Source organism: Giraffa tippelskirchi, chromosome 12, assembly GCF_054371585.1.
Source record: "Giraffa tippelskirchi isolate mGirTip1 chromosome 12, T2T-mGirTip1v1.2.pri, whole genome shotgun sequence".
NCBI lineage: Eukaryota > Metazoa > Chordata > Mammalia > Artiodactyla > Giraffidae > Giraffa > Giraffa tippelskirchi.
Genome location: NC_137286.1, coordinates 14,367,271 through 14,390,785, shown reverse-complemented (window position 1 = coordinate 14,390,785; position 23,515 = coordinate 14,367,271). Strand labels below are relative to the sequence as shown.

General features: G+C 43.2%; 3 protein-coding genes across 70 annotated transcripts in view; 2 read left to right on the top strand and 1 right to left on the bottom strand.

Annotated features, from left to right (window-relative positions):
• The window catches only part of MAPDA (N6-Methyl-AMP deaminase), a 30,449-nt gene extending 15,355 nt beyond the window's left edge, over positions 1–15,094 (top strand). For 15 of the 50 annotated variants that reach the window (XM_081548430.1, XM_081548437.1, XM_081548403.1 and 12 more), the window contains 6 exons: positions 947–1,073; positions 2,122–2,202; positions 4,123–4,261; positions 5,829–5,929; positions 6,447–6,643; positions 13,109–15,094. In XM_081548430.1, the coding sequence (XP_081404556.1) occupies positions 947–1,073; positions 2,122–2,202; positions 4,123–4,261; positions 5,829–5,929; positions 6,447–6,632 (634 nt within the window). In that variant the 3' untranslated portion in view covers positions 6,633–6,643; positions 13,109–15,094. Of the gene's footprint in view, positions 1–946; positions 1,078–2,121; positions 2,203–4,122; positions 4,262–5,828; positions 5,930–6,446; positions 7,015–8,032; positions 9,459–13,108 lie in introns of those variants that run through there. The other 35 variants (XM_081548400.1, XM_081548408.1, XM_081548429.1 and 32 more) reach the window with 7 other exon arrangements.
• Positions 8,186–20,129, bottom strand: ZSCAN29 (zinc finger and SCAN domain containing 29). 6 transcript variants are annotated; one of them, XM_081548377.1, is made up of 6 exons: positions 19,602–20,129; positions 18,702–19,137; positions 18,089–18,293; positions 15,443–16,138; positions 13,162–13,629; positions 8,186–11,343 (listed from the first exon to the last, which is right to left on the bottom strand). In XM_081548377.1, exons 2-6 carry the CDS (start codon positions 19,014–19,016, stop codon positions 10,475–10,477), a joined length of 2,553 nt encoding a protein of 850 aa, XP_081404503.1. In that variant the 5' UTR covers positions 19,017–19,137; positions 19,602–20,129; the 3' UTR covers positions 8,186–10,474. The 6 variants fall into 6 exon arrangements, with proteins under 6 accessions (XP_081404503.1, XP_081404505.1, XP_081404501.1 ...); XM_081548379.1 differs by having other exon boundaries at positions 19,609–20,129; XM_081548375.1 differs by having other exon boundaries at positions 19,630–20,129.
• TUBGCP4 (tubulin gamma complex component 4) overlaps positions 18,388–23,515 on the top strand; it is a 44,571-nt gene continuing 39,443 nt past the window's right edge. For 11 of the 14 annotated variants that reach the window (XM_081548389.1, XM_081548386.1, XM_081548384.1 and 8 more), the window contains exon 1: positions 20,245–20,506. In XM_081548389.1, the coding sequence (XP_081404515.1) occupies positions 20,429–20,506 (78 nt within the window). In that variant the 5' untranslated portion in view covers positions 20,245–20,428. Of the gene's footprint in view, positions 18,809–19,631; positions 19,725–20,244; positions 20,507–23,515 lie in introns of those variants that run through there. The other 3 variants (XM_081548390.1, XM_081548387.1, XM_081548388.1) reach the window with 2 other exon arrangements.

Below are 23,515 nucleotides of genomic sequence, written 5' to 3'. Positions count from 1 at the left end.
TGATTGACCAGTACTTAGAGCTGGCACATAATTAGGGCTCAGTAAGTCCTTGAAGGAAGAAAAAAAAGAAACCTAGCTGGCTTTCTGGCTATAAAATCTGTCTATAATATCTCTCAGTTAAGCTTAACTAGACTGATACCCTAATTAAAAAACAAAAACAGGCGAAAGACAAGAATTCAGAAGAGAAAACATAGAAATGGCCAATAAATGTATAGAAAACTATTTAACTTCAATAATCAAATAATTTTGTTTATTTTTAATATATGTTAATATAATTTGTATCAGCTATTGGATACATGTTAGAATATTGCCAGTCTTGTAATCCTTAATGAAATAAGAGATCTAAGCCTTCTGATGAAGGAACCACCACCTATTAATTCCTCTTGCCTCGGTATTGAATCTGATATGATTAAGCCTCTAGACTGGATCCAGTTTCCAATTCGTAGGAGATACAAGAGACAGGAGAACATGTTAGCAACATAGGGATTCAGTCAGCAAAATCAGACTGTGGGAAACTCTACAGGACAAATGATCTGGTTTCTTCAACAGAGAAATTCAAGAAAAGAGGCTGGGGAGAGGTGTGAGGTAGAGGGTGGGAGAGGGGTGGGAAGTGGCTGTACATTAAAAGAGACTCGAGACACATTGACCAAAACAATGTATGGACCTTAGTTGGATTCTGAACCAAACAGACTAAAAAACGAATACATGAACAACAACAACAACAACATGAAATAATCAGAAGTTTGAACAGTAACTAGATATTTGATGCTGTTTAGAAATTTATGTTTCACTCCCTCTGGCAAAGTAAGATGTCAAGTCAGTCAGGCTATACTTCTCCAAGTTACATCGCAGGTAGCTTGCCGTACCTCTCTGGCCATCATCAGAGTTGTCTTTTTCATCTTCACAATGAGCATTCATTTTCAACTGTGTTCTTCTTGCCTTAAAGGTATTTGATATCAATTGACAGAAGAGGTGGCCCTTCAGCAGCCAAGGAGACTGTTAAACTTGCTGAAGAGTTCTTCCTTTCTACAGAGGATACAGTTCTTGGCCTTGACCTCAGTGGAGACCCTGCAGTAAGTTTTTTTTCCAAAATATGTTTTATTTCTAAAAGGTAGAATCAGTTTGTGGGATTAGGATTAGCTTGGGGCACCTTGCATTCTCCAGAGGTTCAGCAGACGCCCTGTGTGTATGAAGCCCTATTCTGCCCTGGATGACCAGAATGTCCACAGCAACTGCTCTCCAGGGTTCTGTGAAAGAGTTAAGCCCTCTAAAAAAAGGAAAAGAAAAAAAGATTTGTATGACGGTATGAGTATTTTCTTCATTTTTCTAAAGATGGTACCCAACTAGTACCATTCTACATACATAGGAGTGAGAGTTGATTTATTACAGTCCATGTCTAATGCTTAATTAATGCTTAACTGTGGGTAGGGCTTAATTATCTCACAGAAGCCCCAGTTGAAAAAGGCTGGCCTAGAGCTTCTTGAAGGTCATATTCAAGCAGGGTGTCTCAGCTATGGCACTACTGACATCTTGGGCCAAAGAATTTTTGTTGTAGGAGAATGTCCTGTGTATTGTAAGATGTTTAGCAGCATCCCTGACCTCTTCCCAATAAATCCCAACACCTTCTTAGTTGTAACAACCAAAAATATTTGTAGATGTCACCAAGTGTCTCTTGAGGGGCAGAATCACCCTGGTTGAAAATCATTGAATTAGAGTCCTATGAACCTGGTTCTTATAGCTTTGACTAAATCTGGGCTGTTCTGGCTTTGTTTCATCATCCATTTGATAGAAGCTTTCTTTACCAGTCATATTTGTTCCTAAATCAGGTGAGTTTTCCTTAGCTCTAGATACCTAGATAACCTTCCAGAAATAAAATTTGTTGACTGTTATATCTAGCTTAGCTGATTCACCCGAGGTTCACTGATACTTGAGATTCTTGAGGGCAAGGACAGTGGCTTTGCCAGCTTTGAATTCCCTAATTTTGCTTTATAAACAAAATGTACACATGAGTCCATCTGCCACTTTATTTCCTGCCATTATTCCCTTGTTTATTGAGATATAGTACTTAGTTCTTCAGTTTGCCTAGACTCATATATCCTCATTTTAACTTCTATCTTCAAGGCAGGACAAGCAAAAGACTTCTTGGAACCTCTTTTAGAAGCTAAAAAATCTGGTCTGAAGTTGGCACTGCATCTTTCAGAGGTAAATAATATTGTAAAATTAGGCTGGAGAGGGTAGATTACAGTGGAAAATCATTAACGGAAAATAGTAACCACTTGTACATGGCTAAAGATAAACCTGGCTTGGGAAAACACTTTTAGAGAGAAAATAGAAATATTTTTGTGTAAATTATAATAATAAAGGCATAACTTGCCTTAGTCCCTGGAGTTACTGTTTCGATGTTGTAGTCCCTGGGCTTGGCTGTTGACTTGCGCTACAGTTGTATCCTTAGAACAGTTCAATGGCAGCTTGTTCGAGAAAATGCATGAATTTTTGTCAGCAGCCTTGTTATCAGCAAACCGACACTGAGAAAAGCATGCGTTTGCCTCGCTTGTCCTTGCAGGGAAGGGACCTGAATGTATCACATACACTGGCAAGAAAGAAAGTAGCTCATCGTCATTTTTAAGGCCCAGAGGAAGATCGGGTGCCCCTCTGGGCCCCAGGTTGACAGCAAGAGCGCAGGGCAGATCATGCGTGGACAGTAGCTGGAGATCAGCCACTTCCTTAGTCAGCACGTCCCTGAGAGGCAAACGAGGGCTCTCCTGCACATTTCCATTTTATAGATAGATTTGCTTTCTTACCTCAGTACTTCTACCTACTTAATGCTTTCTTTTATTAGCATACAAAAAGCTGTAAATAATTAAGGTATACAACTTGATAAATTTGGATTTAATTGTTTCTTGAATGCAGGAAATATTACCTACTTACTGCACATGATTATTTTGAGTATTAGGTGGGGTCATGATACAAAGATTGAGGCAAAAATTGGAGCTTCTTGTCAGTACTGAGTGTTTTGCATGTCTACAACCAGAGAGTCAGTAATCTAGTAGCAGAACTTAAAGTCTAGGATCTGTGCTTCCACACTCTGATCAAAAAGATCCTTCACACACAGGACACCCTCTAGTTGATCTAACTGATGCCAGATTGAAGCCATTGGTCAGGGTAACGGAACAGCCAGCATGAGGCCAGTTACCTCTGGTCTTTGTGCATAGCATAAGAACCTGCCCTTACCTTAGTTTCTGTTCTCTTATTTGATCCATCGGATGGAAGACATTTCATTTCGACATGTTATGGTCATTTGTCTTTTAGGCTGTCTAAGAGACGAAGAGCGCAGCTAGGCACACATTTTCGTGGTGGTTGTGGTACGCACATAGGTGGCCTTGTCAAGATAACATATGAATGCACTGTGTGGATGGAGTCTAGGCCCCAGAGTCAGACGGAGCCAGGCTTCACCCTTTACCTCTACCATTATGCTAGCTCTGTGAGCTTGCACAGCTTTTCTTTAAAATGCTTTATATCTGGACAGTTTTTCTTTAAAATGCTTTATATTTTTAGCTACAAAAGTTTTATGTGCCTGAAGAAAATCAAAGGGTAGAGAAATAGTATAAAGTGGAAGTAAATAAATAAAAAATGGAAGGTCCCCTTCAGTTCTCTCCTGAGTTGATCCTGTTAACAGTTTTGTTTTATGTTTTTCCAGTTCTTTTTCTAATACGTGTAAAGACATGTACACAACACAGAATACACGTATGCGTATAGAGTTGTAGGATTTTGTTAAGTTTGGTGAATTTATCATTGTTATTGAACAGTTTCTTTTTGAGTTTTGATTTCTTTGTCTTTGTATAATTCTTGTAAGGTTTAAAGCAGAATGTGTGTGAAAAGTCAGTAACTCTTGGCTCTCTAGTTATTATTATCATTGAAATGAATCCAGAAGAATATTGGGAAATGAACGGGAAGATCAAAGGCAAAGAAGAAGGCTGGAAAGTTAAGTGACTCAGCTTTCCAGAAAGTCTGCAATACCTTCTCAGAGGGACAGAGTACCTGGCTGTAAAAAAAAGAAAAAGTACTTTTAAGAACCACTGAAAGAGGTTATTGATGTCCTCTTCTCCCCTTCTTTTTTTTGAGATTCCAAACCAAAAATCAGAAACACAAGTACTCCTGAACCTGTTTCCTGACCGAATCGGGCATGGGACATTTCTTAGCTCCTCCGAGGAAGGATCCCCGGATCTGGTGGACTTTGTGAGGCAACACCAGATACCGCTCGGTAAGGCTTCAGGTCCTCCGGGCAACTCTCTGACCCTTCCTCCCCCGCCTGCAGCTTGCCACCCATATGTAGAGAAGCACTGTTCTAAATATATAGGTATCATTTAGAAATGAAGTGATGCTTTCTCGGCCTTATCTAAGTAACAGGAAATTTTACTAATAGCTCCCATTAGAGTATAAAAGCTCCAAGAGAGCAGGGCCCTCGTCTTTCTTGTTCACTGCTGCATTCCCCAGTTCCTGGAACTCGGTATTATATTGAAGTAATAAGGGTCATCTGTCATTTTGGAATGACTTTAACCTGTTTACTTATGCTATGAAAATGTGTAACATATATTTAAAGATTAAGATGTCTGCAAAATTCCAAATATATTTTTATATGTCTGTTAACATCACATACTAGTCTACATGTGTATACCAGGAGCTATTTTTATTTAGCAGCAAATGTTTATGAAGTGCCTACTCTCTTCCAGTCACTATTCCAGTTGCTGGGAATAGAGCAGTAAAAAAAGCAGACAATGTTTCTTTCTCAAGGAACTTATATTCTAGCATGGGTAAGAGAGATAGTAAGCAAATACACAAAATATCAGTGATAAGTTCTTTTCAGAAAATTAAACAGGCTGGTAGAATAGTGATAAGCTAACCACTTTTGATTGGATGGTTGGGGAAGGCCTTTCTGATGAGGGAAAGAAGCAGGTGGCTGAAAACCTTTTTACTGAATGATAAATTCACCAAACTTAACAAATTTAACAGTTTGTAGTAACACTTGTGGGGGTGTGCTTTTTTACCTAATTTATAGTTTTTCAGCAATTCATAATGGGTGAGATTTTTTTTTTCTTTTTAATAAAGAAATTTTTAAACATCCACGAAAGTAAAGAATCTTGGAAACCACTTGCCTAGTGATCTTACTTGGAGTGGTGTCCCGGCTCTGCAATCAGCAGGGGCAGGTTGGGTTTGCCATTCCTGGGACTGAGTGGCCCTGGGTCACAGCCGCCTCACTCAAAGGAATAGATGCCATCAATCAAGTCAGCGAAGCATCTTATTCTGGCTGGAGAGCCGGGCACCGCCTCTAAAGGCAGGAGTTTTGTAATCATAGAAGTCGTTCTTAAGATAGACTTCTTTGCAGGAGGCAGTGAATGGAAGGAGTAGAGACATTTTCTTTCTTTCCGTGGAAAAGGTCCGTTTCCACTCTTGGAGTTTGCTAACATGCAACCCTCAAGCATCGCTGCTGTTTCCTAACCTTTACCTCAGCCTCCACTGTGGAAGAAGTGCAGCGGCCCTGTGAAGGTTCCATCTACCCCCTCTCACACTTCCTTGCCTTTGTCATGGTGACTGGCTTATCACACTCCTCTTTCCTCTCCTTTTTCGTAAAAGAAAGGGGGAAGCACATGATTGTGAAGGGGATACTGATTCCCTGCCTGGTACAGCTGCTGCTGTAAACTGCAGCACACGGTAGTTTTCACGTGTAAGAGAAGGTCAACTACTAAAAATCAGCATAGCTTAAAGATTTCTCATGTATCTACTAATGGGTCTCTTAATTAGAAGCTTCTTCCTTTCCCCCCTCGTTCTAGAACTTTGTTTGACCTCAAACGTCAAAAGTCAGACAGTTCCATCTTACGACCAACATCACTTTGGATTCTGGTACAGCATTGCCCATCCTGCCGTGATCTGTGTAAGGTGTTTTGCTCCCTTTTAGTCCCAGGGTTGCCGTAGGTCAGACGTTCACTGTCTAGCTGGCTGCCTTGCACGCCAGGGGGTGGTGCCCAAGTGGAGGAGTGAGACTGGAAGGGAGTATGAGAGGCTGCAAAGGTGTGACTGTGGTTTGGCTCTGCGGGGGAAGGTCCTGGACAGGACCTGGGGGAACGACAATACCGATGCCCAACACCCACCTCTTGAGATAGTGGTTTCATTGATCGGGGCTGAGTCCTGGGCACAGATGCATTTTAAAAGCTCCCTCAGTGATTTGCACATGCAGCCATGGTGGATAGCCACTACTCTGGTGGTTTATGTTCTTAAAAAGGATAAACAAGACTGTTCCGTTACAAATGTGCCTGGATACATTTGTAGGCCCCTGTTTAGACTTTTAAAAGCATGGTAAATAGGAAAATACTCTCAAGAAAAATCGAGAGTTGTTATTTTTTTTAAACAGTTGTTTCCTCGTTCATTTTGAAACTTTCTTACGTTGACAGACTGATGATAAGGGTGTTTTTGCAACACACCTTTCTGAAGAGTACCAGCTGGTGGCTGAAACATTTCATCTGACCCAGTCTCAGGTGTGGGATCTGTCTTACGAATCCATCAGCTACATCTTTGCTTCTGACAGCACCAAGGCTGACCTGAGGAAGAAGTGGTGTCATCTGAAGCCCCATTTTTAAGCTGTAATGAGGTGAACTACTTTTGAGTATGTATTACAACCTAGATTTCCCGGCCATATCCCACTTAGTAAGCCGCTCCTCCCTTGGAACCATAGCAGCCAAGTGCTGCAGACTCTGACAGTAGGTGGGTGCTCAGTAAGTCTGTCTGAAACTGCCTGAAGGCTCTGAGGTCATCCATGGCTTACCTCCATGCTGCTTTCAGGAAGGGACTTGAATCCTGCTGCACACTGAGCTCCCCATTCTAGCAGTGGTTTTGCCTTAACAGTCCCTCTTCACTAGAGATCATGAAACTTCAAGAAAATCAAAGTAGGTTCTCATCAGGAAAAGTTTTGGAATTGCTAGTCTAAATAAGGTGAGAAGGGAATACAGATTGTTAACAAAACCTTTAATCTGTCCAGCTTGTGGTGACAGCTCTGTGTTTGGTTGTGCCTACTTTAATCAGACTCCCCTAAGTATTCCCCAGAACTGTGGACTCCAGGCTACACTGCATACCATGGATTTTTGTGAATCCCAGTAGCCAGGGTTAACCTCCACTGGGTGACCCTCATGACAGATCAAGCTAGCTCCTGAGTCTGCCTTTGCCCTTCTCATGATTAATCCTTCTGGAGTCAAGATACATTTTAGATTTTGAGTTGAATAATGGCGAGAGAATTGATCCATTCTTGTGTTCATATCTCATCTTCCCTTCCTTACCTTGTCACCATAAAAATAGTTCTCTATAGAGCTGACAGGACAGCCCTATACTCAGGTTACAGTAAAAGAGAAATGGCAGTGTTCTCTCTATATATATGTATGTATACACACACATATATATATCTGTATATATATGAACCTATGTATATGTGTGTATTAAGTTGTATGGCACTGGCCATAGAGAATAAACAATAAAGGGAAGAAGGGATAGCATGGGGAAAATAAAAAAGAATAGCACTAGGAAAACACCTGATGAGAATAGACATGACTGTCCAGCTCCTGCTAAGATATTCTGGCTTCCTCTGCTGCACATGCCACCCAGTCTGTCCCCAAGGTCTTACAGGAATTAAAGGGAGGGGTGCACAGATCTTCTTGCTCTCCCAGCAGCAGGCTTGGCTTCTCTTAGAATCTCAGGAGGCTAGGTATTATTTCTTGCTTCTTCCATCCTCAGGAGTGGCAGACAATGGTTTGTGAGTTAGTTTGAGATAAGATTGGGTTTTCCCAGGTAAGAATTTTGCCTTTGTCTTATTCATTTTGCACATTTTCTTCATGTGGAGATTGGAGGGCTGGTCCTGGGTCTTTTAAGATAGACTCATTCTCCATGCCCAATTATGATGGGTCCCAAAGGATTGTCCTAAAGGATATGGATACAGATACTAAGGAAGAATTTCATTCTGATTTGTCTTTTACCACATTCTGTTTTTCAGCCTAGAACATAAAGATTTAGACAGGCATACTTGTAGCAGCCTCACACAGGGAGCCAAAAAAAGCAAGTAAAGATTTCTCTTTTCTTATCAGGAATGACTTAATCATAATTTGCATATATACATTAAAAAAAAAAAAAACACTTGAAGAACCACTGGGCACTTTATAATTTTTATTAACTTGGTATCCCTGAGAGGCAAATTAAGGTGTAAACATTGTTCTGCTTTACACAAAGGGAAATGGAGGCAGGTTGACTTACATGTAAGACATCTGGAACCAGAATTTATATCTGTTGATACCACAACCAGTGCTTTTTCCACAAGACTATACACAGACATACTGAACACAGTACTCTCATTTTTTAAAAACATTACAGCACACTTCCTAAACTATCTCAGATCCTGAGGCATTGCTTTACACTGGTATTTCTTGTTATCTCCCTGTTTAGGCAACATAACTGAGATACCACCTCCCCTTAATTCCTAAGACTTAGGAAACTCCTTCAGCACCAGAACTCAAATTCATCATTCGTCTACCACAGTAAGCTATGGATTTTAGAATATCCTATCTCCCCATTTCTCTCCCAGATCTCATTCCTATCTGAGAGCTCATTAATGTGACTGTAACACAGCTACTTATCTCAGACCTTAGCCATTGCACATATTCTTCCTTTGACCTGCCAGTCAAAGTATCTTCTCTCAGGATACTGATTCCTGACCCTTGTCTCCCATAGGAGCTAGTCCCCTAAAACTGCTCATCTTTCTTACCCAGTGCCAGTCAGCTGTTGCCTCGTCAGTAAGGGCAGCACAGGACCTGATATATTAATATTCTGGGGGATGGAAGCCCGTCTCTGATATTCCTGGCACTCCATGTTTCAGCTGAAGCAAGTCCCTCTCTGCCCCCTGCACAGCCCTTATCGTGCTACCCCTCAAATTTTTGCTACTCTTAGCTTTGTCTCACCTTCCTTACAGTCTGTCCTTTGCCTTCTGCTCCCTTGCTCCTCAGTTTTCCCATTTCTCACCCATTCAGCATGCAGTTTTACAATTAGTTTTGGAAAGTTCATCTTGCCCAGTAAACCTTCCCTCTGAGCACTTCCTGCTTCATGAAACCTTCCTGATTAAAAGAGAAGAAAATACCTCTCATTTTTTCCCCAAACTCTAATGCTTTAGACCTTAACTTTTATGCATAGTGTTACTACCTAGCTTTCTAAATTTCTGTAAAACCATTGTAGCTGTATGTGTGCACTATTTGTTCATGTCAGTGTCATCTGTTGTAGGTTGTAAGGACAAGGACGGGGTCTGTTTAACTTGTGCTGTACAGGCTCATACTACTGTGAATATGTGGGCAGTTAATTCAATACCATCTTTATGATATCAGAATTACACTTGTTTGAAGAGCTGCTTTTAAAAATAGATGTATACAGTTGAATATGTGTGCGTGCGTGTGTGTAAGTATTGTCAGCTCCACTGACCCAAGATAATTTGTCCTCCTTACCATTAGGGTAAAGAGTTTTTGGCACAAAGTGGTCTGTTTTCCCAACCTGTGGGAACATGGCAAGTGGCTTCTGCTCATTGCACAAGTTAGTCTTATGTCCACAGGATGCGTGGCACTCACCCAGGTGTTAGGGTGTGTGGATTATGGCAGTCCCTCTGGCAGTTTTAACTGCTTTCCCTATTACTGCATCCACTTGCCTTCCTCTTTGGGTTTCTGGACCACAAGGGACAGACAAAATTTAGATGAGACAGACCAGAAAAAAATCACACTAGATGCTGTAAATACAATGTTACTCTATTCCAAAGCTTCTGGGGCTTTGAAGACAATAAGAAATCCAGGGTTCACACCTCACTGTTTATATGAGGTTTACACTGTTCCCCTGCATAGCACACCTAGATTCTTGACAAAATGGTTTATAGGTCAGAGCCAGACTGGACACTTAAAGGCTCCTTCTTTAAGGTAAAGGAGTGTGCATGACAAGTATATCATTCTGAGCACAGACTTAAGTGAGCAGGAAAAAAAATCATTCTTTTTTGCATTTCCATTAATGTATAAAGAGCTAGAGCCATTCAGTGAGAATCCTCACTACTTCTCCATGAAATGCTACAGTATGGGTTTTTCTAGTTGAAATGCAACTGAATAACATGACGAGTAAAGGGTATACATCAAATTCACAGGATCTACTACCGTGTCCTCTCTGTTAGGGGAACAACACAGGCTCTGAGAGGAAAGGGTGTTACCGTTAATACAAGCAAGGAGAGGGAATGAATCTCCCTTTCATTCTTACTCTTGATCCAGGAGAAACACAGAACGAGCAGTGGGGTAAATTCTAGACTGTTTCCTTAACTAGTTGGGCACAGATTAGGAGATGGATCTCCCTACTGGAGAACTGTTTCCAAACAATTTCAACACATGTAATGAGGCTGTTTTTCTCATAGATCCTCAAGGGCTTACTTAGGTGCTGGCTGTGACAGAATTTTCTCTCGTGTGTGGATCTCTCGGTGCTTATTAAGAGCGGAACTTTTACTGAAGCACTTGCCACAGTCCTGACACCCGTAGGGCTTCTCTCCGGTGTGGGTTCTGTGGTGTGCACGTAAGTCAGAACTCTTGCTGAAGCTCTTCCCACAGTCGGGACACACGTGGGGTCTCTCTCCTGTGTGTATCCTCCGATGTGCACTGAAATGAGAGCTGTTATTGAAACTCTTCCCGCACTCTTCACACTGATAGGGCTTTTCTCCAGTGTGGGTTCTCTGGTGAATGATAAGGCTTGAGCTCTGATTGAAGCGTTTTCCACACTCACCACACTCATACGGTTTCTCTCCTGTGTGAATTCTTCTGTGGGTGATGAAATTTGAGCTGTCACGGAAACTTTTCCCACAGTCAAGACATTGATAAGGTTTCTCTCCAGTGTGGATCCTCCGGTGTCTAATGAGGCGAGCACTGCGACTGAAGCTTTTCCCGCAATCGGCACATTTATATGGATTTTCCACTTGATGGGCTAGCTGATGCATAGGGTGGGAGTTTGGGCCAAAGCTTTTGCTGTATCTCAGATATTTGTAGAGTCTCTCTCCCAAGCAAGGTCTCTGATGACTTGGAGCTTTACCTAAACTCCTTTCAGGGAATGCTGGTATTCCTTTTTTCTCTCTTGGGGTGTTTTCCCACGGTCTTCCAGATCTGCATTCACTCTCATTGCCTTTACTTTGATTAAGATGCCGGGGAATTTTCCTTTCAGACCTTGCAAGTAATGTCTTATGTAGTTGTACTTCCTCAGAAATATCCCGTTTTAGATTCTCTTCATTCTCAAATCCAGCTTCAAAACCTAACATAAGAATAGAAATTTAAAAGTTACCCATTTTCTCAATTATTATGTATGAGTGTAAAGTATCACATTAGATGACTTAACATAAAAATTAGGGAGCTCTAGATCGTAAATAACTACTGTCTTATTAAAACCTTCTATTTGGTAATCTGTCACATGCTTCTCATCTACAGGGGAACTGATGAATATGTTCTTTTAACTCTCTTTCCTGGGTATCTGGGATCTTCAGAAAATCCTCTCAGTATACTAGGAAAAACCTGCCAGATTTAAGATAAAACCATCACTATGATTATGCACGAAAGACACTTTCTAATGCTGTATTTTAGCCTCATCTCAGGCCTGTCACAATTTACATTCTTTTCTGGTAACTAAAGGGATAAGAAAGGAATGCCCAGGGAAACTGGGGAACTTCTACATCGAGGAAGAGCTACATGAGTCCTTTTCACCCTCAAATTCCATATGTTGAGAATAAAAACAGGGTAGAAAGATACCTGTTATCTTTCAAAGAACAAAAGGCCTTCTGAGAGAGAAACTTTGGTAGGTGTTATCTCTTTCAAACTTTCTCTTTGCCCATGGACAAATAATCACTAGATGTTCCAAAGCACTACTCCAATGCCCAAACTAAGCTTTAATATTCCTCTAAGAGCCAAATGCCAGGCTTCCCAGGCCTAGGCTATGAAAATTTGTAGATACTTGGAAAGTTTCAGTTTGCAAATTTAGTTTGAATTTGTAGAATTTTCAGAGGTTTCAGATAAACTCTGGATCCCAATTCCCTGGACTAAATCTGAGAATATGTACCCCTTAAAGCACTATTTCTACCCAGAAGCCCAGTGTTAGGATTAGACCCATGAAATGGAGGTTCATTATATTAACTGAAATCTCAGAAACTTAAATATGTGACTATAAATTATGAGCCTCTGAGAGGGGTACTTAGCATTTCCTAAACCTAGAAGCTGTTATTTAGTGGAACATGTTAATAGCTCCATGGAGTTGATGCTCTGTGGAGCACACCTGAAGAATGTAGATCTAAAGAATATTTTGGAAAAGAAAACTTGTTTATCAAATGCCCAAGTACTGTGCTAGGTGCCTCACTGTGGTACTTCAGTTACATCAATCTTATGAGGCTGGTCTTAATATATAAGCAAAATTACAGGGTTAAGTAACTTGCTTTCAGGTACTCAATTAATAACATAGTCCATATTCATATACATATATATGTGTGACTCCAAAATCAGAATTCTTCCTGCAAGGAGGAAAGCCATAATGAAGGCTTTTTTTTTCTTTCTTAAACCGTAAATAAGATTCAAAGGGTCAGTTCCCTCAGAAATTTCAGACTTTGGTAAGTGTGTCTGAAGAAAGAGATTATCAGGTTTTCATATATATGACTAAAACAGGCATATAGACAGTATATAAGCTGAAACTAGAAAAAAACAGAAATGAGAATGAACTTTAAAAAACCAACTTCATGTACTATGTGTACATGACATGCTGTTTGGAAAATGTTAGTTTTCAGAGTCCCTGCTAGGTACGCTGGCTACTAACTGAGCAGCTCACATGCAGATGATGGCACATTTACAAAGTTTGCAACCATCTCAGATTGATGCTATAGTGTGAGGAGGCAAGTCAAGTGGAAAGGGGATATAAACTAGCTGCTTAAATAGACAGGAAACCTGGAGAAAAGAGAAGGTGGTCACAAGAAGAATCCCTGAGTACTGGGTGTAGAGGCCGGTTCTCCTGGTCCTCAATCTGATGATTTTTCTCCTAGATGCCACTGCCTTCCCTTTGCTATTTCTACCTTAAGAAGTAAGAGGATCTTACCACTGGGACTCTGAAATAAGACTGGAGCACGGGTCAGTGCCTCTGGAGGTATCTCGGGATCCTCTTCATCATCTTCAGAATCATCTTCTACGGCCTCGACTGCCTGCTCGGCTTGCTTTTCGGCTTCAGCCTCACTGGTCTCCTGCATGGGGCATGAGGCTGTCTCTTCTTCCTGGCCGTCACTGGGTGGGGCAGCAACCCTGGCATTCACCAAAGCGTCCATCTCTTCAAAGAAGGGACAGGTCTCTGGTGCTTGGCCATTCTTGACTTTCCGATAGCTGGTCTGTAGGCTCTTAAACTTGGTCCGACACTGCTCCGGTGTCCTGAGGAAGCCATGTTCCCATAACCGCTCAGCCACGGCTCCATACAACTGGCTGTTGCGGTGACAATTCCGGAGGGCTTCATAAAACTGAGTCTCACTAAGAATTGCAAGGTAGGTCTTTGTCTCTTCATAGCCCCAGTGCACACCTGCCACCAGAAGAGAAGTTTCAACACCACTTAATGCAGAGCTTTATAACCTCAATTCCTCAGTCCTAGCATTTGCATCATGAAAAGTCGCCTAAGCTTGGGCTCCTAGGTGAGAAGGTAAGAACAGCTCATGTTTCCAAATCAGTGCAGATTCTCAGGATGTTCTGCTTCTCTGGCCCATATCAATTTCACAGAGACCTTGATTCCTACATTCGATTTAAAAGGCCTTTCCACCTGAGCACAGTAGTGGTCATTATGTACACTGAGGCAAGTGTACAGAAGGCATTTCCCCATTCTTCTAGTAGTTCTGATCCTAACTAGAAAATAACTGGTTAGAAGACCTACAGTCAGTCACTGTCAGCCATGAGCCATCCTTAAATTCTCTGATCCATCTTTTCCTACCAGCCCTACTTCCTTATTAAGTCTCCCAAAGAATGTCTCAAAATCCCAAGGAACAGTCTCTTTCAGATTCATACTGCTGCCTAACCACTCCCTTTTATGGCCCTTCTTCACCTGGCCACAGTCTCAAAAAGCCAATCCAACAATAGCAAAGGCCTGAAGGGTACAAGATAAGATCCTCTGGTCATGCACCTTCTCCTTAGTAGCAGAGGACTGGCAGAGCCAGAAGGAGGAAGGAAGCAGAGCATAGAGCACCTCCTGGTTCCCAACATGGGCAGAACTTCATCAGGATGACGAGACTCTGCTCCCTGAAGGTCCCTCAAGCTAAAGGGAAGGGAGATTCCAAGAGCCTTCCTCCCACTTGACAGCCAAGTGGAGATGACATTGCTTCCATTATCCTCCACTCTCTGCCAGTGAAGCAAAAGGGAAATAATTGGAAGACAGAGAAAAAGCAGTGGAAAAAGACAAAAAGAACAGAGATAAAGTAATAGCAGCTAGCACATGGGCCATGTTTGTGATTTACCTAAATTTATTCCAGTGACAAAAAGGGAAAGAGAATTATTTTTTTTAAAAGGAAAAAGTGCAAGACAAGAAGACGAGAACAGAACAAAAGTAACAACACATAATAAAACGTGGAAGGAACAGATAACTGTTCCCAGTAGAACTGCAGCTTTGGAGTTAGCTCTGTCCGCACCTTACAGTTGAGGACACAAACTGTGAAATGTTTCCTTAGCTGATGAGTGGGCAGGATTAGAAACAAAGCCTCCTGCTTCATATGTGGTGCTCTTCCCATGACAGCATAGTTGTACAGATTACATCAATAATAATAAGTGATATTTAAAGATGGTTCCATAGGCAAATAATATTTCAACAGAGTGTTAAGATTTCTTGCTGCAAAACTTGGTCCTATTAAAATGCCAATATGTGATGCAAATCTCATAGAGGAAACTTAGAAACTGTTTTCCCAACTTTAGGCAGTCCTTCACTATGCTCTTTGGAGTAAAAAGGAACACATAATAAACTGAGTTTGGAGGAGTAAAAATAAAACACCAGTTCATATAAGGCACTCAACAGATACTGTCTCTCCTTAAAGATACTGTACTGCCAAGATTTTCTCAGCCTTCAGTGATTTTATAATCAGGAAAATATATTTTAAGAAGGAAACGGAAGGAATGGTACTCCTTTTCAGGACCCACTTGAATTTTGAGTGTATTCCTTTATAATATCTAATATTTTTCTTTACTTACTATTAACTCAATGGTTTTCCCACAAGAGGATGAAATACATAAAGAACTGAGAAATGCCTCTATTCTCTTAAGTGACAAAGCTGGCAAGTGCCATTAAGTTTCCTGACTCCACACCCAATCTCATAATTCCTCAGTCTAATCCTAAAACCCCAAGAAGAAAAGCTTACCACTTGGGCTACGGAAAAGGACAGGTGTGGTGGAGTTGTCAGGGTCCTGGGGGGTGGCCTCTTGGCCCACTTCGTCACTGTCAGACTCTCCAGCTGTGGCCTCCTCTCCCTCCTCATGGTGCCAGCCCTCTCGCTCTGGCTCCTCGGTCTCAGCATCACTGCCTCCCAGGCCAGAGTGAGAGGCCGCCTCCTCCAGGCCATTACTAGGCAGAGCAATGACCTGGGCACTCATCAGGGCTTCCATCTCTTCAAAGAAGGGGCAGGTCTCAGGTGGGTGACCACTCTTGACTTTCCGGTAGTTCTTCTGGAGACCTTTGAACTTGGTCCTACACTGTTCCAGGGTCCGGAGGAACCCAAACTTCCGGAGCCGCTCAGCCACAGCCCCATACACTTGGCTGTTTCGATGACAGTTTCGGAGAGCTTCATAAAACTCAGGCTGACTGAGAATTGCGAGGAGAGTTCTGGTCTCTTCATGGCCCCAGTGCACACCTGCCACCTTCTCATCCTCAAAGCCCCAGTGATCCTGGTCCACCCAGCTTCTTCTCTCTCTCCTGGATGGTAACAGATCAGCATGCATTCGTCTGTCTTCTGTGTGACTGCCTCTTGGGAGTTCCTTCTCCTTGGAGCCCAGATCTGGGATCCATGGCTCTCGTTGCTCCAACTTGGAGACCATACTGAATTTAGAACATGGAAATCCTGCTTGCAGGGAAGCAAACAAAGGATATCATAGTTTGGAATGATCATAAAAAAAGTATTTCTGAGTTCAGATTTGCTTTTTTTTAATCCAAGAAGCTTATAAAGAAAAGTAAGAAAATATTTTCAGAAAGATCAGTGGGTTGAAGTGAGGAAAATACATAAAACCTCAAGAAATGAGAAATACTTTCCAGAGCAGGGTGACAAAGGAAAACGTCCTCTTGTGTGTTGAGAGCAGATAATTCTGCTCCAAGTTACTGCTTAGCTCTCCTGACTACTTGTATGCAGGTCCTAGCACTGCTGAAAACAGTCACCTCCTGCCTCCTGGAGAGCTGACTCTTCAACAACGTGGGGGTTAATCCAAGTAGAGCTCACAGTAGGCCCTCTGTATCCATGTTCCTCCACATCTGTAGACTTAACCAACTACAGTACTGTAGTAATTACTATGGAAAGATAGTTGTGTATAAGTGGACCCATGCAGTTCAAACTCACATTGTTCAAGGGTCAGCTGCGGTTCTCTTCTTGGGGCTAGAGAATTAAACTCAAGAGTGATTGCAAGGAGGAGACTGTCTTCCAACTGTTCCATTTCTCTCACACTCGGTCCGTAACTTCTAGAGGCTTTTCCCTCAGTATATCCTTTATTCCTACTGCCACCATCTAAGTCTAGACCTCTTATTTTCCCTCACCTGGGTAATGCAGCAGTCACTGCTCTACCTAACTTTGGGCTCTTGCTTCATCAGCTCACATTGTATTTGTACTGCAAAACCTTAACCTGAGTGCCTGCCATACACAGCCCATTCATACCAAACTCCTCTCTCCAGAATGCAGCACACATTCACCACTCTGCCTTGCCTTGCCTTTAACTCCCTCCCTTCCATGCAAATTTAACCCATTAGTGCCCCCCTGAAGCCTTCCATACAGCCCTCCCTCCTCTCCTACTCTACCAAACCCCTATTGTACTCACACAACTAAGTAACAAGTCATTGTTTGGCACTGTTTCAATACAGTTCAGCACATATTTATGTTCACTCTTACATTCTCATATTCTAGGCTCTTTGAGAGGCACCTTTCCTCATTCCAAGTACCCTGCATGGTGTTGAGCATGTGGTGGGTGTTCAAAAACTGATCGATTTCCAAGTGGGGTTGAGGGACTGCATCTGGATGACTAGACAGAGACCACTACCAGCCTGGCTGAGAAGGCTGGAGTCTGGGATGATAACATCAGAATTCAAAACAATTTCAAACAAGTTAAAGAAGTGTTCAAGGAAAACAACGTACAAAGTGGAGCTCAGCAGAGTACAAAGAAGAAAAACAAGTTCCTCAAAACCAATTTTAAGAATAAGAACTAAGCACAAAGACAATCAGGAGGAGACCTGGGAGTATAAAGTGAATGATAATCATTAGTTGAGTTATTCTGAAAGAAAGTATAGTGAAATTCTGAAGTAAAATTCTTAGTCTGCCTCTACCTGCCAGACCCTCACTGGAATAATATATATAAATTAATTCTCCACAATTAACATGATGTTTGAAGAATTTTCCAAAGGAGAGTAACAAAAACTTAGTAGGTCTTAAGAATGGAGCTTCTGGGGAAAAGCTTAAAGAAACAAATCCAGTTTAACATGGAGAAAGAAAATGACTAAAGGAAAGATATGCCAAGTATAGAAAAGAATTTTTACCTAGAAAATTCAGACTTAGTGTCATCATTACCAAGAGAAAAGAAATTCCAAGTCCTGGTAAAAATATAGAGAGCCATTCTCTGGCAGACTTATCAAAACAGGAAGTATAAGAATACTTATTGCAGCAGAGAGCTAAGCTACTTGCCTTCAGGAGTTCCCCAACAACTGCATGCTCCATTTCTACTCATTCCTGAAATCCCTTTCCCATTCACTGCTCCCAACCCTACTTCCCAACTTAGAACAGCATCCTATCTTCCCACATGAATCTACTCCTCACCGCTCCTTTGAAAAGGTCTGAGCTTCTCCTTTGGGTTCATCTGCTCCTGTGGTCCCAGGTCTGGGCTTCTTGCCCTCTCTTTCTTGGGTACACCCCTGGGCTGGGGTTCCACTGACTCCTGCCGAACACTTAATAACTCTCGTGATGATTTCAGGGGTGTCATCTTCTCCAAGCGCACTTCCTGCCCCTTCACAGAGACTGTGACCTGGAAACAACCCCCATGAATTGTCACTGCAAGGTCATAATGAGGGGTATTCCCAGAGGAGTCTAGTTAATATCCCAAAAGAGATCATCCTTTTGGGACATGGCTAGGGTTGGGGTGGTGGTGGGGTGTTGGTTAATAGAACAAGGGTCTTTCTTACTCCATTACTGTTAGCTTAGAGCAGCTGGAACTCCAGAACAAAATAGTAAACCCAACTCCACACTAAAAAAGAACTCCCCTCTCATTATGTTGAAAAGTTACACTCAGGTGGCATCTCCCAATAAGCTGTCTGAAAAAGTTGCCTTTTGAAGGACCAGAAGTAGGAGCGTTGCTAATGGAGACTGTGCCTTAATTTGGCCTTTTATCCTGCCCCTTCCCAGTCATACTTCTGAACTCCCCCTCCCTGCTCACCGAACGTCCAGGTCTTCCAGGCTCTCTTTCTAAATCTTCCACCAGAGTCACTGCCTCCTCTCCACTTTCTGGACATTGCTTTTGTACCCAGTTCTGGATCTCCCCAGGTAAGACGGTCAGGAACTGCTCTAGCACCAACAATTCTACAATCTGCTCCTTGGTGCGCACCTCTGGCCTTAGCCAACGACAGCAGAGTTCCCAGAGTTGGCTGAAAGCCTCCCGGGGCCCAGCCACCTCCTGGTAATGAAACTTCCTGAAGCGCTGTCGGAAGGCCTCAGAGTTAGAGCCATTCCCTCTCAGGGTGGGTTTGGCCATGGTTCACAGCAGGAAGCAGCTTCCCTTCACTTAAAGGTCTAGGTTCCAGGGCTTACACCCATCTTCCCATGTCCTTGGAGAATCACCTGCAGATGAGTCTCTCTCTGTAAGCAGTTTCCTCCTAGGGCAGAGAGAGATGGCACTATCAGAAGGAATATATGTCTAGAGTCTTGCCAGAGCTGGCCTGACTGCCCATATGCTCCAAGTGGCCATCTGAGGTAGCACCAGCTTCAGGTCAGGAAGTCAAAACTGAGCATGAAGGTGAGAGACCATTCAAAGCCTGCATTTCTGGGCGACATCGAGGGCAGCCCGGAGAAGCAGCAAAGGATAGAAAGTACTGTCTACTCTTCCACCGCCCCCAAAACTGACCCGTTGAGCTCCCCTGACCAGTGAGTTCGAACCATTTGGGAGACCTGGAGCTCGGGAGGTTCTAAAGGCAGGTCACCATCCTGCCGAAGGTAACAAAAAGCCTCTGTCCAGCGGGTCGCAGCGTATCTCCGCCGTCCTTCCCCAGGCCCTCACAGCCCGCCCCGCCCCCTGAGACTCCACCACTACCAATTCCCACCCTAAACAAAAATCAAGTACTGAATACTGGGTCTCTGTTTTCCCTCACAGCAGAATTAAGCGCTCAGTAAACATCCGGAAACTACTGACGGGAAACCTCGCGCATTGAGAGAAGTTGATTTTGGCTCCTGAAGCGAGGTCCGGGTGGGTTTGGGGAAAGTCACACTAAGTTGGTGGAGAGAGGAATTCCGAGGAGGCAGTAGTCATGGGTCTCCTGAGGACGAGCTCGGGTGGTGGCCAGGCGCTCCGAGGGCTGCGAGGTTCGCGAGAGCGGAGCTCAGGTCTAGGAGCGGCTGCGGGGTTCCGGCCTCTTTGTCTTCGTTCCCTCCGGCCAGGTCACTCTCGGAGCCGTCGTGAGTCCCTCCAGAGGCCTCCGACCGGACTAAGGCGCCCTGAGAGCACCCTGTGGCCCACACCTGAGAGCTTCTCCCTCTCAGGCTATCGCTCAACCCGCTCTCATCTCTGCCCACCGGCCAGCCTCACCCAGTCAGGGTCTGGCTCCAGCCGGGGCTCCCCAGCCTCCCAGTTCAGCTTCCAAACCGGAAGTCCGAGTGGGTGACTCGGGAGCCAAGGGCGCATGCGCAAGGGCAACTCCCGCGACTCCTGCGGGGCACCGGCTGCAGCCGGCGAGTGGGCCCAGCTGAGCGCCGTGCACTTCCGGGACGCGGCGCGCCGACTGCTTCCCGTCCGGTCTCCACTGCAGTTGTTTCGGCGGGTAAAGTCAGGAGGAACGGTGCGTCCCGGAGACCTGTGCGCGCCTAGAGAAGGGAGCGCTCGCCTCCTTGGTCGCCAGCTGAGGCTCTGGAAGAGGGTGCGACGGATATAGGGACTCGAGGTCCGCCGCGGGAATGATCCACGAACTGCTCTTGGCTCTCAGCGGGTACCCAGGGTCCATTTTCACCTGGAACAAGCGGAGTGGCCTCCAGGTACTGTCCGGCTCAGAGCGCGGGAACTAGCGAACTCGGAATGGGTGGACCCGAGCCAGCGCTTGGGAGGAGGAGTCTGAGGGAGCAAGAAGGCGGGGCTGGCAAGGACCAAGGCGTGGGGGGCGTATCCCTGAACAGGTAACCTGAGGGCTGTGCCCTAGGGGCTTAGAGATGGTTTAGACACCTGGAGAGGGTTGGGCCTAGGCGGAGAGCGGAGGGTAGACCCCTACTGGCTCTGCCTTAGGGGAGGAGGGAATCCCGGACCAGGCCTAAGGTTGAAGTGTCTGGGCAAGAGTTGCTGGAGAACTGGATGTAAAAATGAGAAAGGCCCTTTTCTCCCATCTTCATGCTTGCACAACGTTTTAAACTGAGTTTTGAAAGCTGGACCGAATACACAGTGCCTAAATACAATATGGAGAAGGAAATGGCAGCCTACTCCAGTATTCTTGCCTGGAGAATCCCATGGTTGGAGACCGGTAGGCTTCAGTCCACGGGGTCGCAAAGAGTCGGACACGACTGAGAGACTTCACTTTCACTTTACAATAAGGATTCAGCCAGTTTTGTTGAATGAGAAAGTGAGTGTTTTCCTTATGACTCCTTGCCAGGAAAATTTCTGCACTAAGAGAATTTGGAGCGGGGGAGGCCTTCCGTGTATCCAGGGATGTTCAAGGGGGCTCTGTACATACTATATGGTTTACCTGTATGCTTTAATCTTCACAACCACCTATTTCCATATCAGAGATTAATTCCTGGTGTCAGGGATCCCATAGAGATTAATAAGTTTAATAAGACCTGGGTCTTGAACCCAGATCTGTCTGACTTAAGTGTTTGAACCACTCTTTTCTACTTCTGCTTCCAGTAATATTATCTAATCATTTCCATAACTTAGTAACTTATGTATTGTTGGCCCCAGTTTACAAAAGAGCAAACTGAAACTCAGAGGACTTTATGGTGGCTAGTCTTAAAAAAGCAAGATTTGAATCTAGCTCTGTCTGATCACAAAGTCATGCCTGTTTGTATGAGAATTGGTAGTATAAGCTGTGGAGGCGCAGAAGAATTACATTCTTGGTGTTTACAACTTATAAATCAAACAGATTCCTCTTTTATTATTTCTTTGCACCTGTAAAACTAGCACAGTGCCAGGCATGTAGGAGGAAAAGGCTCAGAAAGTAATTGTGTGTGCTTGACTATGAAGTAAAAAGAGACAACAGAATACGAGAACAATAGCTGCCTTCCTTTTTTTCCTATAAAAAGTCTCAGTTGGATATTTTCCTCTTTAAGTTCTCAGTTTTAAAGTTAACGTCTAAGAAAAACTTTCTCTAACCACCTCTTTAAGTATACTTCTAATGCCATTATTTTTCATCACAGCAACTTATTTCCCTTCAGTTCAGTTCAGTCGCTCAGTTGTGTCTGACTCTTTGCGACCCCATGAATCACAGCACGCCAGGCCTCCCTGTCCTTCACCAACTCTTGGAGTTTACCCAAACCCATGTCCGTCGAGTTGGTGATGCCATCCAACCATCTCATCCTCTGTCGTCCCCTTCTCCTGCCCCCAATCCTTCCCAGCATTAGGGTCTTTTCCAATGAGTCAACTCTTCGCATGAGGTGGCCAAAATATTGGAGTTTCAGCTTCAACATCAGTCCTTCCAATGAACAATGATGTCCCTTAGAGGACATCATAATTCATATGATTTATTGTTGTTACCTACATATATAGTCTTTCTCTCACATAGGTTGCCCATGGGGGCAAAGGCCACAGTGGTCTTCATAGATGTTGCAGAAGCACCTAACAATTTCTGCCACATAGTAGCTATTAAGATATTTGTGAGGGATTTCCCTGATGGTCCAGGGGCTAAACTCCACGCTCCCAATGCAGGGAGCCTGGGTTCAATCCATGGTCAGGGCACTATATCCCACATACCACAACTAAGAGTTTGCATGTCGAAACTAAGATCCAGCACAGCCAAATAAATTTTTTTTATTTAAAAAAAAGATACTTGTGAAAGAAAAAATTTTACCCAAACCAGCAAATATCACATACTTTCTTCAGAACAGTGTTTTTCACATTTGTATAAAGGGTAAAATTGTCATGAATGTTCTGTGTTGATGAAAATAATTTTATTGTAATATAGAATATGTACACACATTAAGCTAAGTATAAACTCAAGCATATTGTTCTTGAACAACTGTGAACCCAATTATTTTTACAAAGTAAATAATGCTACCAAATTGATAAATTCACATTGAATTTATCTATTGCAGCTTCTTATCTAATGCAGCTTCTCAGTGTTGGCACTGTTAACATTTTGGACTGGATAATTCTTTGTTGTGGGGACTGCCCTGTGCATTATAGGATGTTCAGCAGCATCTGTGATCTCTAATCACTAGATGCCAGTAGGACCCCTGGCAACCAAAAATACCTCCAGACACTACCCTGTCCCTTGGTGGCAAAATTGCCCCAATTGAGAACCACTGAGCTAATGCAGCATATCCTTTTGTTTTGCTAAACCTAAACTGTCAACACTTGAGCTTAATAGTAGAATGATTTTGCTGCAGATCTAGCTATTTTCTATTTTGACTTCAGTAACTCTGTTCATATAAGTAGGTTTTACTAAACAGTACCAATAACTTTAAGGTATCGTTTTCTGTTTCAGAATAACCAGACCTTGAACTTTTCTAAAATTCCTGCAACACTGCACAAATGCCAATTTTAATAGTAATATCACTTAATAACTGAATAGAGCTGTCCTAATAATAAAAAATTGCCAACATGTATTGAGCACTTGGCTATGTGCTTGGCACATGTGATTTACATATTTAATCCTCAAAATTATTATCTATACTTTATAGGTATGAAAGATGAGGCACAGAGGGGTATTGCTTGCCTAAGATTTCAAGGAAGAGACAACTCAGGGATTCAAACCCAAGCATTCTGACTCCAGGGACCAGGTTCTTAAGCACTATGTCATGCTACCTCTTAAAAGTTATTAACTTGAAAATATGGTTAAC

Bases quoted from the DNA above. Each gene is read 5' to 3' on its own strand.
- ZSCAN29 (XM_081548377.1), bottom strand. From the start codon at position 19,016: ATGGCCAAACCCACCCTGAGAGGGAATGGCTCTAACTCTGAGGCCTTC. The intron at 16,139-18,088 runs GTGAGGAGTAGA...CCCTGCAAGCAG, and splicing joins CAGACCTTTTCAAAGGAGCG to GATTTCCATGTTCTAAATTC. The intron at 13,630-15,442 runs GTAAGCTTTTCT...TTCTGGTGGCAG, and splicing joins CCTTTTCCGTAGCCCAAGTG to GTGTGCACTGGGGCTATGAA.